General features: G+C 42.3%; 3 protein-coding genes across 3 annotated transcripts in view; 2 read left to right on the forward strand and 1 right to left on the reverse strand.

The window, feature by feature from the left end:
• Positions 1 to 42: 42 nt before the first annotated feature.
• On the forward strand, positions 43 to 6,000 carry LOC135351624 (uncharacterized). The gene is made up of 5 exons (XM_064550680.1): positions 43 to 250; positions 431 to 1,053; positions 1,292 to 1,855; positions 2,137 to 2,397; positions 3,032 to 6,000. Exons 1-5 carry the CDS (start codon positions 126 to 128, stop codon positions 5,998 to 6,000), a joined length of 4,542 nt encoding a protein of 1,513 aa, XP_064406750.1. The 5' UTR covers positions 43 to 125.
• A 37-nt stretch (positions 6,001 to 6,037) lies between these two features.
• LOC135351634 (uncharacterized) lies at positions 6,038 to 9,333 on the reverse strand. Its single transcript, XM_064550692.1, has 7 exons — positions 9,196 to 9,333; positions 9,074 to 9,132; positions 8,168 to 9,026; positions 7,601 to 7,840; positions 7,248 to 7,298; positions 7,118 to 7,198; positions 6,038 to 6,332 (listed from the first exon to the last, which is right to left on the reverse strand). Exons 1-7 carry the CDS (start codon positions 9,268 to 9,270, stop codon positions 6,132 to 6,134), a joined length of 1,566 nt encoding a protein of 521 aa, XP_064406762.1. The 5' UTR covers positions 9,271 to 9,333; the 3' UTR covers positions 6,038 to 6,131.
• A 10-nt stretch (positions 9,334 to 9,343) lies between these two features.
• Positions 9,344 to 12,451, forward strand: part of LOC135351623 (leucine-rich repeat serine/threonine-protein kinase 2-like) — a 50,185-nt gene continuing 47,077 nt past the window's right edge. The window contains exons 1-5 of the mRNA XM_064550679.1: positions 9,344 to 9,698; positions 10,014 to 10,122; positions 10,393 to 10,490; positions 10,679 to 10,755; positions 11,060 to 11,148. Of these exons, the coding sequence (XP_064406749.1) occupies positions 9,588 to 9,698; positions 10,014 to 10,122; positions 10,393 to 10,490; positions 10,679 to 10,755; positions 11,060 to 11,148 (484 nt within the window). The 5' untranslated portion in view covers positions 9,344 to 9,587. The remainder of the gene's footprint in view (positions 9,699 to 10,013; positions 10,123 to 10,392; positions 10,491 to 10,678; positions 10,756 to 11,059; positions 11,149 to 12,451) is intronic.

Genomic DNA, 12,451 nt, shown 5'->3' on the forward strand with positions numbered 1-12,451 from the left:
CGGTAGTAATTTTACGCTAATTTGATTTGTGCATCTTTTCAGTAATAAAATAGTAGTACCTAAAACAACTGCGCCTTGCTCTGAGGGATAGCGGCGCTGTTTGTCTGGTGCAGAGCCGCTGGGACATGGAGGCTCAGTTTGATGTACTGCTGAATCGCAGCATTCCAGAGAAGAGAAGTATTGCTGCACAGCATGCAGCCAAAAGTCATATTTCTCCATCGCACACTGGCCGTCATGGATTGAATGCAAGGTAATTGTGGTCTCTTGTTTATTGCACAAATGCAAAACATGTAAATAGTGTTATGCATGTCTACACCCAATCATGCAAAATACATGCATAGATCTAGGCTGGCCTATTACATGCTAAAACAAAGGATGTTTTGTCTTTGATCCCATTAATTTTAATACAACTCCTTTTAATTTCACACAGTGCACAGAAGCAGCAGATCATTGTACCCTCTTGCAGTACTGGTAGCTTCAAGGCATCCGATAGTTCCAGTACCGTCAAGAAAAATCTTGCACCCATTGCTGTTGTGCTCTCGAAAGACCAGCGAGTATCTACCAAATCAAAACTTTTACTCTCACCACCACTCCTTTTTCTCTCCAATGGCAAAAATAAGAAAGGAAACACCAGCAGCAATGCAAAAAGCAAGACACAACATGCACAAAGACCACCAAATCTGTATGCTAAAACGACAACCACACATTTTGGTAAGAAAGAAGCTCGAAGAGGTGACAGAGACAGCAGTGTTGAAGCTGAAGACAGCTTGGGCACTCTGTTGAGTAAGCATTTTGAGACAGACACTAGTGAAGATAACGTTCGTTCTCCAAACTCTGTGATTGCAAATAGACGGATTTTACATGAGAAAGCACGTATACGTCACATTTGCAGTGTGTGCAATAGAGAGTGCCCCAGCAAGCACAAACTAAGAAGACACCTATCTACCCATACCGAGGACAGGCCATTCGCATGTGAAGCTTGTGGAAAATCCTTCAAATGGATAGGATACTTACAAAAGCATGTCAGGCAACAACATTCCAACTGCATTGATTGTGAGTATAATTTGCATGCATGAGGTGCATGCAATAATAATTATTTGCACACACTATCCCCACCTGGTATATTATGGGTTTGTAATTGTGGTAATTATGAAGTCTTTTCTTTATTTGCTAAGTACATGGCCAGGTCACATATGTTCTTAGTGAATGCTTATTCAGAGCTTGTTAGCACCTGTATTAGTGACTTTAATGCGTTGATACTTAATTAAAGACAATAAATACACACACACAGTGTCTCCAACTAGCCCATTGATGACGCCATCTTCTGCACAGTCTCATGTGACCCCCGATACACCAATATTCTCTGCTTCCCCCTCCCCCCCTCATATCTTTATTCACCAAAAGCGTCATAAAAAACGCAAATCAAAAACAAAACAAAGTAAATCTTCTCGGAACAGATTGTTTAGTGAAGCGTTGATAGCAAGTTGCTCTAGTTACCCTCGACATCGGAAAAAGACTAAATCTTTATCAGTGGAAGTTACAAGCTCAGTGTTGTATGAGTCTGAGTCTTCACAACACAGTAAGAAGAATGGAACAGTAGACTCACTTATTGTCTCAATTCCAAGATTTCCTAAGGCCAGCAGTGTTGGGGTTGATATGGAGAGTGAAGAATCGCCACTAGAAAAGGATGCAATTGATTTAACAATGGACACCATCAACGTATCCTCTAGAATAGGGCAAAATGAACTGGCTCCAAATTTTTCGAATGCAGTGAATGCAATAATGGCTGAACCAGTACCTTCGAATTTCATTCAAGGGAACAGAACTGCAAGCATGAATTCATCTTCTGGAATGGGTACATGCAAAGTAATTTTATGTAGTTATTGTCTCATTGCAAATGCTTTTGTGGTATTATTGTGGTAATAGCAGTTCCCATTCAAGGTCCCCCCAGTTGACATTGTTGCTATGCCTACAATCTAGCACCTTCACATTACAAAGATCTTTTGTTCGTTGGGTCACCCCACCAGAGCAACAATTGTGGCTAAATTTGCAGTGATTCAACAATGCAATGTGGCCTGAAACTGTTTGCTTAGCACATTATATCAGACTGATAATTGCTATTGTTTCTTTGTGCAGGTGCAGGATTTAGTAAAGATTATCTGTACAGTTTCCCCTTAAACTCCACATCCAACAACAACTCCGATTCACTTTTGGTTCAAGACTACGGCCACAGTCAGTTACTAAACCCAGGCACTCAGAATTCCTACTCTCCTGGACTGTTGCAGCAGCCTAATTTATCCACTCAATCTGAATCTACTCCAATTGACATGTCCACTTCTGTTCAACCAAAGGTCTCAATGGATTATTCTTTGCAGCAGGAGGCTCAATCCAACACAGGTAAGGTGTACTTAGTTGTGTATAGTTAAGTTACCATCTTAATTACCATACCATATAGCGGGTAATTTTTGTGGGGTAAAACATTCGTTATTTTCGTGGGCAAGCTGGCCTCCACGAAATGTTAACGTAGGCGTGGCTTATTGGAACGTATAAATGCAGTGTAGGCAACGAAACTAAACGAAATTTTTACTCAAAACCACTGTTTTTCGAGTTGAACAAATTTTTACCCCACAAAAATTACCTGCTATATGGTATTGATTAATTAAGTCGGGTGGAAAATTACAAAAAATATGGTTCTTAAAAAAGACAACAAGCCTAGGGCGAGATGCAGAGCGTGAAGTTTTTGTGGTTACGCCCACAAGGATATGGGAAATCCCCATTTCTGTACTAATAACTGCAGCGATCAGTGTAGATTGAAGCAAGCCACTGCTTCTGTTCGTTCTAGAGTAGACTGCACAAGTATTGACATTACTAGAATAGGTGACTGTAAATGACTGTAGAGCTAAACATAAATTTTAACACTCCGCGCAAAAAGGGGGTTCCTTTATTCCCTTGGATCTCCCCCTGCATGATCCGCCACTGAGTACAAAATACTTGTATTCACTATCAACATTTTATGCTTGTATTCACACAGATTCTGCTCAAAGCCGACTTTCCCTTTCCAATTCCTCCATGCAACCTCCTGACCTAATTGCAATGTCATCTCAATTCGATCAGATCGGCTCAGATCTGCAATTTGAACAGCAGCTAAACGACATGATGGATTTCAACTATTCCGATCCGCTACAAAATCAATACTCAATGTACAACAATCAAGTTTTCGATGGTGATGCCTTACCGGTATTGGATGACATCGGAATGCCTGGATTAGATTACATACCATCGTCTGGACTAGGTGCTCTTGATAATTTCATGGCATCACCGTCATATTTAGACATGCAGCAAGCTCGACATCTTTTGTACGAGAACTCTCAACAAATGCAACGAATTTTAAGGAGCTATCAATCCCTCCAAAACACGTTACTGCGGGTGACGGCAGGAAATATCTTATCATCTGGATCTAGTTTCAATGGACTTTTAGACGACCAGGGATTGGTAAACAATCCACTCCAGCAGCCTAATCTGAATTCTGTGCCGATAAACCAACAAAATCAACAACTGCTCATGAATAACATTCAGCAGCAAACTCTTGTTGATCAAGTGCCTCAATCAGGTAGTCAGATAACTAAATTACAAAGTAACATGAATCAACCTCAAGTTCAAATGCAGGATTATTTATCTCAACCTCCAATAAATCGATCTTCCAATCAAATAATCCAGGATCAGGCCAATCAACTACCAAATCAGCAACAGCTTCAACTAAATCAATCGCAAGAAACAGATAGTACTGCGCCATTGCTGCAGAATCTAATTTCCCATTCTCACACCAATCAAATGCAGCCACAAAACGTAATAACACACCATTCTACACAGCAAAAAGATGACTTGCTTCAAGAGCTACAGAGTATGACGACAACAACAAGCCAATCACCCATCAAAACAACAGCAATGGACATTTTCGATAACCCCACTTGCGAACCAGATGACCTATTAACTCCTATCATCAGAGAAGATTATCAAGAAATAGACTATTCCCCGTCACAAACCACTTGTGAACTAGATGACCTATTAACTCCTACCATCAGAGAAGAAATAGACTATTCCCCATCGTCAGTTGAGATATTTGCTCGATTAGACAATGATTCCAATTTCGATGTTGGTATACAGTGTGAGCTAGGTCCGGAAACACTTGTAGCTCTTATCGAAGAAGAAGCGCAAGAAGAATACTTGGAACCAAATGCGGATCCTCCATCTACTTTGTCGTCAAATGTTCTGGCCAATTTACTTGTGAATGGCCCATCTACTTTGCTTGCAAAAAGTTCACCAAGTTTACTTCCAAAAAGTTCGGCTCTTCCCGTTGCAAGTGCCCCCCCTGTCTTACTTTCAAGAGTACCGCCTACCTTACAAACAATTTCTACAACTGACATGCTTGCAACTTTGCAAACTCTCCCTGTTATGAGTTCTGGCGCTAAGAAACCCACCATTTTTCTAACCAATGCACAAATTTTAAGCAGTCCAGTATTCACACGATCCACAGGAACTGAGACTTCGAAAGTCGATCGTATGGTTAACAAATATCGCTGTGAAATAGAGGGCTGTACGAAAGCGTATCTACACCGGAAAGACCTCACCCGACATATGAAGATTCGACACGGTGCGTATGTGCAACCGAAAATGCTGAAACCAATTGCTGTGGAAACAGCGGAGAAACCATATATATGCCCTATAGTGTCTTGTGGACGATCATATCATCACATGAGGGATTTACGCCGACATCAGCGAAACTGTCACAGTGAGAACTCTAAAACAGAAGATAGTAATGGTATCAGATTGGATCATACGAAAGAGTACAGCTTGTACGGTAAAATTCAGCTTCGTTTTCCTTGCGACTTTCCTGGGTGCGTTCGTTCCTATGTGCATAAGAAAGATCTGATTCGTCACAAGAGACTGTACCATAAGGACTTGTCCTGTAAACCGAGTGTTCCTATTCGCCTACCTTATTCTGACACAGATTTACGACAAATGAAAAAAACACGACAAAATACTATCGGTTCTTCTTGCAACTCTTTTTCGAGTACTAGCACTGATACCACTGGTGTTCTGAGTCCAGATGTCCTTATGTCTACTCTCAATAGCGACGTTTTTCTTAGTCTCGGTGTAGTACCACCTCTGATCGAACAGAGCGGGGACACACACGATTTTACTGGGAACTCAAACACTGCACAACTTCTAACACTCATTCAGAATCTGACATCATCGAATGCTCAGCAAGTTGAAGAAGTGCCCTACCCTAAGCTATCGGCACCTATTACTGTACCAAATGTGACTGGCTGTTTTCTCAACGAGCCAATATCCTCAAGCAAGCCCCAAGGGGGTTCTTCCTGTGAAACACTGAAGTATGTGTTGTCGAAGCCCAATAAAGCTTCCACCACCCAATCAGAGATTGTGCAGGCTCAAAAAGCAAATGAAACGTTTTTCGAATCGCCAACCAGTGACATCAGTTCTATTCTTGACTTCTCTGCAAAAGATCTTGTGGACTCTTTGAAGCCACAAACACTGAAAGTAGGAGAAACTAAACGATCACCCGACACCTTAGCTAACCTTGCAGTAGAAGCTCTTTCTAGGTCTGCAAGTGAGCTCTCCTGTATGCTGGTGACGACCGTCCCCAGTCCTACTCCCTCCAGTGCTAGCCTCATTACAACTCCCGAATTCAGCATGCAATCAATGCCGACTATTGAAAATATGATTGATCCCGAATTTGAAATTACAACCCCAGAATCCAGCATGCAATCATCAATGCCAAATATGATTGACCCCGAATTTGATGCTTTATCAAGCCCGTTTGAACGATTTTCACCCGCGGCCGATGTCCAGCTCGACGATGGGAAAACATTGGTAGATCTAGATGCAGTACTGGAAATTGGACTGGCAAACAAAGCATTTGCTGAACTTTCCAAGAACTTGCCCTCAACTGATTCAGAGTGTTCTATTCTCATTGCCTAATCTGTACGTCAGTCACTAAACATTTTTTCGTAGTATATTATTGCAGAGAGTTTAATTTTTTTATACTTTGTTTGTAATTGTTTGTTTGACAAAATAGTATATAATTATTGAAAAAACGAATGAAAAAAAGTTCACAATAGTGTAGGATGTAACTGCTCATATTTCAACTGTTTAATCATTAATAACCTAAACTGGTACATGTGTTTATGAGAGAATGGGATCTTGCCGGAATAGGACTTTGAAGACGGTCTCAGTTTGGTACTGCACAGCCAGCGGGCAAACTGACAAGCAAACACTCCACAGTCACTAATATTATTTTGTCGGGGGACATTCTGTGTGTGTGTGTGTGTGTGTGTGTGTGTGTGTGTGTGTGTGTGTGTGTGTGCGTGCGTGTGTGTGTGTGAGTGAGTACATGTATAATTAGGGATATAATTACGCAACAGGTGTATATACATTGGTAAAGAGGGTCAAGGTAAAAATTAAATTTCACCTATATAGCGTTAAAATAGAGCATTTTTTGAGCGGGCATAACTTTAATCAGTCTGGAACCCATGGGTTCCTGTTGGAGAGGAGCTTTGCAAATGAATCAAAATAGTTGCTCAAATTATAACAAGAAGCATTAATCAAGTAAGCTGGAAGACAAGTTGAAGGAGTACTTTCGCTTGAGAGTTTTGTATGATTTTCTGAAAGTTAGAGAGAGGCCATTCAGAAACATTTTTCCGAAAATGGGAAATTATGGCCTGTTTCAATTCAATTTTGCATACCATCTGAATGAGCTCTGTCTCAAGCTTTCATAAAAATGTGGACCATCAGAACTCTAGCTACAAAACTGACTATAGTAATTCAAAATGAAGGGGATGTACGTGTATGTGTGTGTGTGTGTGTGTGTGTGTGTGTGTGTGTGTGTGTGTGTGCGTGTGTGTGCGTGTGTGTGTGTGTGTGTGTGTGTGAAAGTACATGTTAAAAGCGTAATGCAACAAGTGTACATTGGTAAAGAGGGTCAATGTCAAAAAATTCATTTCAGAATCACTGACTGAGTCAAACAGACACAGTTGAAGGCAGAGGAAATGGCCAGATAATGTGTTACGAGCTTTAGGGGGAGGGGGGGGGATTTTACCTCTGGAAAGTAGACCCTCCAGTGTTTAACATGTCTTGTCCTCTTCTCAAGACCACATCTCACCAGAAACCGCTTCAACCTCTGTAGGAGGAAGCAAATTGCATAACACATTTCTCGGAGTTCAATTTACCTTTAGACACGAGATATTCTTGCCTCCCATAGAGTCGAAGTAAGCAATGCTCTGCAATGAAGAATCATAAGCAAGAGTAAAATGTAGGGTAGAAATTGTGTATGGACTGGAGCAAAATGAACAAACACGCATTAGCTTGACTACAAAAACAATAATTGGATAGTTACTCGGATTGGGTAATAAGATCCATGACAAGTGATTGAGAGAGCCATGTATGTCAACCCTTCAAAAGTAATACTGTGTACGGTATGTGATACTTATACATTACGTAATAGTACAATTCAACGCTATAGTAATTACATTCTTTAGTATTAATAAAGTACAGTATGTACACGGCTACGATATGCACTCACCTTGTTTCTAAAGTCGACAGCTGCCAGACACCAATGACAGCCGAGGTGGACAGGCACTAACAAGAGTCTCAGTCGGTGCATATCCACCTTCCTTAGCCATCTCTCCACACCGGCATAGCCAGCTGAACGAAGCTTGGTGTAGAAAAAGGTGCTTGTGGCGTGGACTCTGACCTTAGAGCCTTTAGCACTCGGAGGAGGGTTGTAGAATTTCATGAGCAGCTTCATAAACGCATTTATAACCTGTTGGATTGATTGGTTGGACATTATGAGCTGGGAATATGAACAATATTTTCAAAGGTCAATATTATGAACTGCTCTTGTATCTTTAAACAGCGTCTGAAGAGCATTAGAACAAGATCATGTATTTTTAAAAACCTTTTTATAAGACTAGAAATAAGCTCATGTCCTTTAAATGGGGTCAACGTAACATGATTAGAAAAAGCTCTTACTTTTCTAACATTGATTAAACATGCTATTGTGCTTAAACATGAACAAGCTCTTGAATGATTAATTTGCTCTTGTAGCATTTTTAAATGTACAATGCAGTACACAAACTCTTCACTGCACCTGATCATTGAGCCATTGAGAAGGTTTCAGAGTGTCCAAGTCAGCTTGAGTCAGAACAATCCCACAGCAAGTGACGACTGCAACCTGATTGGTTAACACCAGTGCTGCACCACCCTCCCTCTTCACACCCCCTTTCCCCTCCACCACCTTCACAATAACAACATCATCATTGCTATCACAAGATTCATCAATCACAATTCCTTCGTCTAAAGTAAGGTCCAGTAGCTGAGGAGGAGAAGGGGTACGTTCATCACCAAGAGGAGCTTCTCTTGAACATACCAGAGATAGCACTCCTGAAGAACTTTGATTCGATATGACAGGGCTACAATATTCAATTGTCGAGGGTTGACTACTGAGGGCATTCGCTGAGTCAGCCAATTGAGATAGTCTGTGACGCATGGAGGATAGTCCAGGTAGAGGCGACTTGCAGATTTCAAGAATACATTCTTCATCATCAGTCTCTTCAACACTGTCGACAGAGCTGCCACAAATCAAAACAGGTGAGGTCGTAGAAGCATGGTAACCAGAGTCCACTGTTGTCAATTTTGAGAGCAAATCATTTTTTGTTCCCATAGGCGTTACCATGGTATTGGCACTGCCTAAATGTCTCGGAGTAGTTCGTTCATTAGGCTCAATTATCATACAGTCATCAGAACGATCTGCGTTCAATTCCACGACATCTTGGGTACAACTCGTTCCACTTGAGTGTTCAGTGAAGCAGACAATCTGGTTACCCCTCGACAAGCCGTTAATGTCCGTACCGGGTAATAAGAGTTGCTCGGACGTGAGTGCAGGGATTCCAGACCACAGTGAAGAGGACGGCACAGAATACACTTTGTTGCCATCACTTAGACACTTTCTGTGGGAATATGTAATAGAGTGAAGGATAATAATTATATCACTTACTTCAGATGCTGGGAGTAAAGGAAATGGAAGACAGTGGAGTTGTCCTTGCCATTTCTCACCTACAGTGATGAAGGTGAATGTTATTCTGTGCTCTGATACAAGTATATATATAGTCTACATACCTCCTTCCACTGAGATGACGGAAAACATGGCTTCATGGTGATGTACGTATAGGCACTCTGTACTGTACTGAGCATGAGGCTTGTACAGAGCTTTTAGTTCAGCTGAGGACACAACCACGTGGAGTTGAGCCAGTCTTCTAAAAGTGGGCGGAGGCTATAAACTGTGAGCAGAGCAAATTGTGATTTTAGACAGTCTTTCTAGTTCTGTATACGTAGTCAGCTAGCTAGCTAGCTAGAGCAAGGACAGGAAGATTAGTACAGCTTCTGAAAGACTAAATCAATGTCTAACTCACTTGGAAAGTGAATTTAAGTCGCATTTCAGCATTGAAGTGAGGGCCAGGGACCTGGACATCTAGCTAGCTGGTGGTGAGCACTGCAAGACCAATAAAGAGATGTCTGCCCGAGAGGGTCAGCATGAGATTGGCTACAGCCACAGTGCCAGTCGCAGTTCCTCCACCACATGCTCAGGGCTCAGCACAAGCTACACTTACAACGACCCCTCTGTAAGTCCACTCATGATCAGATCAGTCTGCTAGCCCTCTGAGCCAAGCGATACAGTAGACCAAAAATTTATCGTGCAATAGCTACCATTACTGCATATAGTTTGCATCAAACTGTGAAAACACTGTAAATTGTGAGAATTTAACCACATCAGAGAGTTCACATAACCACTTCAAAGCTAGTTGATTACACCCTATCTGTGCATTGTAGAGTCACTTATTCCGAGCCCACCCCTCACCTCACACACACACACACCCTCACCCCTCACACACACCCTGCACACACACACACCCTCACCCCTCACACACCCCGCACAGTCCCCGAAACTGGTGAGGGCCACGCACTACCTGAGTGAGCTAGTTGGGAACTACGACACTGAGAAACTGTGCAGGGCGTGTCTGGAGCTGGCGGCACTCATCCGGGAAGGTACGGCCTCAGGGCAATCTACCAAGATGATAAATATTTATAGCCAGAACATTTCCCAGATATATACATTATTTACTATTTTACGCACATTATTTTGATACCTATCTGATCACAAATTGAAAGTGAATCAATTCAATATCAGATGATTAATTATAGCCCGTGTCCCAAGAGTATTGATATCACCTTTTATAAGTAGTATTGTATTACACTGTGTAATAATTATTGATAGCATTGTTCTCACTGTGTCCATATTCTCACTCGTTCATACAGCTGATCGAGACACTCTCCACATGCTGTCGGAGAAAGATATAGTCGGTTTGGTTGTCAAGGTGATGGAGTCCTTACCGTCCCACTCTTCTGCACAGCAGGTCACTAATGCTCACCCACCATGTTCACTGTTCTTATCTACAAGATCTGTTTGGCTGTACATACACTCCACGTCTATCTATATCTTAAGTATTCCATTCACGCTAGCCCCACACACACACACACACACTAGCCTCCCCCACCACCACACACACACACTAGTCCCCCCCCCCCATACACACACACACAGGCTGGATGTGAGGTTCTGCTTTCCTGCAATTTGCAGGTTGAGTTGAGATCCAGTATTGAGGACAGAAATGCCTACCAGTAAGGACTGGTTACTAGGCAAAGCTTGCAAACACTGAAAGTCGATATGCACACACACACATGTGACACCATAAGCAGCATGACATTAACCTTTTTATTGATTAATCATTCAACTTGATAGGCTGCTCCTCTATGTATAGCAGGTTCCAAATTAGTCGGTGTGGTTGTCACCGTATTTTTAGTATTCAAATTAAGCAAAGACTAGAATATCCCTTAACTTGTGATTAGTCACCATTGATCGTCGTCCCATTTTACCCATTATAAAGTCTCACCATTGTATGCCCCTCCCCCCTCTGTCCCCTAGGTGTGTTTTGGCGGCCATGAAGAGTCACCCAGGAGATGTGGCTCTACTGAGACGGGCAGTACCGGCTCTGGCTTCTATCGCTGAATCAGGTGAGAGATCGCCTCAGGCAGAAAGTCATTAAATACGTAGGAGTAGCCCCTCCAAAAGCTGCTTGGTCTTTCCTATTTTGAGGCGTACATGTAGCTGTAATTTACAGGAGTCCATTAATGTAATGAACATGTAGCTATAGGCCTTGTGTATCTCAATAGGAAATGCATTTCCCCGTGTTCACACTGAGAAAAGAAATGCTGACAAATGGAGGTGGCTGCATTAATTGTCTGCTTCATCAGCAAATGAATACAGTTAATGAATACAGTTGACTGGTCAGAAATCACCAGCTTACGTACAATGTACATTCATTGCATACCTCTGTGTACATGTAGTTCTACCACCATTACTGTGTGCCTTGAACCATGCAAGGGAACCTCTTTCACTTCCTAGTGTAACCACCCCACCATTACTGTGTGCCTTGAACCGAGGGAACCTCTTTCACTTCCTAGTGTAACCACCACCATTACTGTGTGCCTTGAACCGAGGGAACCTCTTTCACTTCCTAGTGTAACCACCACCATTACTGTGTGCCTTGAACCGAGGGAACCTCTTTCACTTCCTAGTGTAACCACCCCACCATTACTGTGTGCCTTGAACCGAGGGAACCTCTTTCACTTCCTAGTGTAACCACCACCATATTACTGTGTGCCTTGAACCTCTTTCACTTCCTAGTGTAACCACCCCATCATTACTGTGTGCCTTGAACCGAGGGAACCTCTTTCACTTCCTAGTGTAACCACCACCATATTACTGTGTGCCTTGAACTTCTTTCACTTCCTAGTGTAACCACCCCACCATTACTGTGTGCCTTGAACTTCTTTCACTTCCTAGTGTAACCACCACCATTACTGTGTGCCTTGAACCGAGGGAACCTCTTTCACTTCCTAGTGTAACCACCACCATATTACTGTGTGCCTTGAACCTCTTTCACTTCCTAGTGTAACCACCACCATATTACTGTGTGCCTTGAACTTCTTTCACTTCCTAGTGTAACCACCCCACCATTACTGTGTGCCTTGAACCGAGGGAACTTCTTTCACTTCCTAGTGTAACCACCCCACCATTACTGTGTGCCTTGAACCGAGGGAACTTCTTTCACTTCCTAGTGTAACCACCCCACCATTACTGTGTGCCTTGAACCGAGGGAACCTCTTTCACTTCCTAGTGTAACCACCACCTAATGCTTCCCTATATACGAATGCTGCACATGTACTACTCTACCAGTGCTTAGCTGTAACCCCCCCATACTACATAATAGTTAGATCATGGGCATGAGGCATCTATTACATGGCAAGCTGTTAG

The sequence above is a fragment of the Halichondria panicea genome, chromosome 17, assembly GCF_963675165.1.
Source record: "Halichondria panicea chromosome 17, odHalPani1.1, whole genome shotgun sequence".
Classification (NCBI taxonomy): Eukaryota; Metazoa; Porifera; class Demospongiae; order Suberitida; family Halichondriidae; genus Halichondria; species Halichondria panicea.

Excerpts from the sequence above, each read along its gene's own strand:
- LOC135351624 (XM_064550680.1), top strand. The coding sequence starts at position 126 with ATGGAGGCTCAGTTTGATGTACTGCTGAATCGCAGCATTCCAGAGAAG. Across the intron at positions 251-430 it reads CGTCATGGATTGAATGCAAG|TGCACAGAAGCAGCAGATCA; the intron begins GTAATTGTGGTC and ends AATTTCACACAG. Across the intron at positions 1,856-2,136 it reads GAATTCATCTTCTGGAATGG|GTGCAGGATTTAGTAAAGAT; the intron begins GTACATGCAAAG and ends TTCTTTGTGCAG.
- LOC135351634 (XM_064550692.1), bottom strand. The coding sequence starts at position 9,270 with ATGCTCAGTACAGTACAGAGTGCCTATACGTACATCACCATGAAGCCA. Across the intron at positions 7,841-8,167 it reads CTCAATGGCTCAATGATCAG|GTTATAAATGCGTTTATGAA; the intron begins GTGCAGTGAAGA and ends TCAATCCAACAG. Across the intron at positions 6,333-7,117 it reads GGAGGGTCTACTTTCCAGAG|AATGTCCCCCGACAAAATAA; the intron begins GTAAAATCCCCC and ends ACACACACACAG.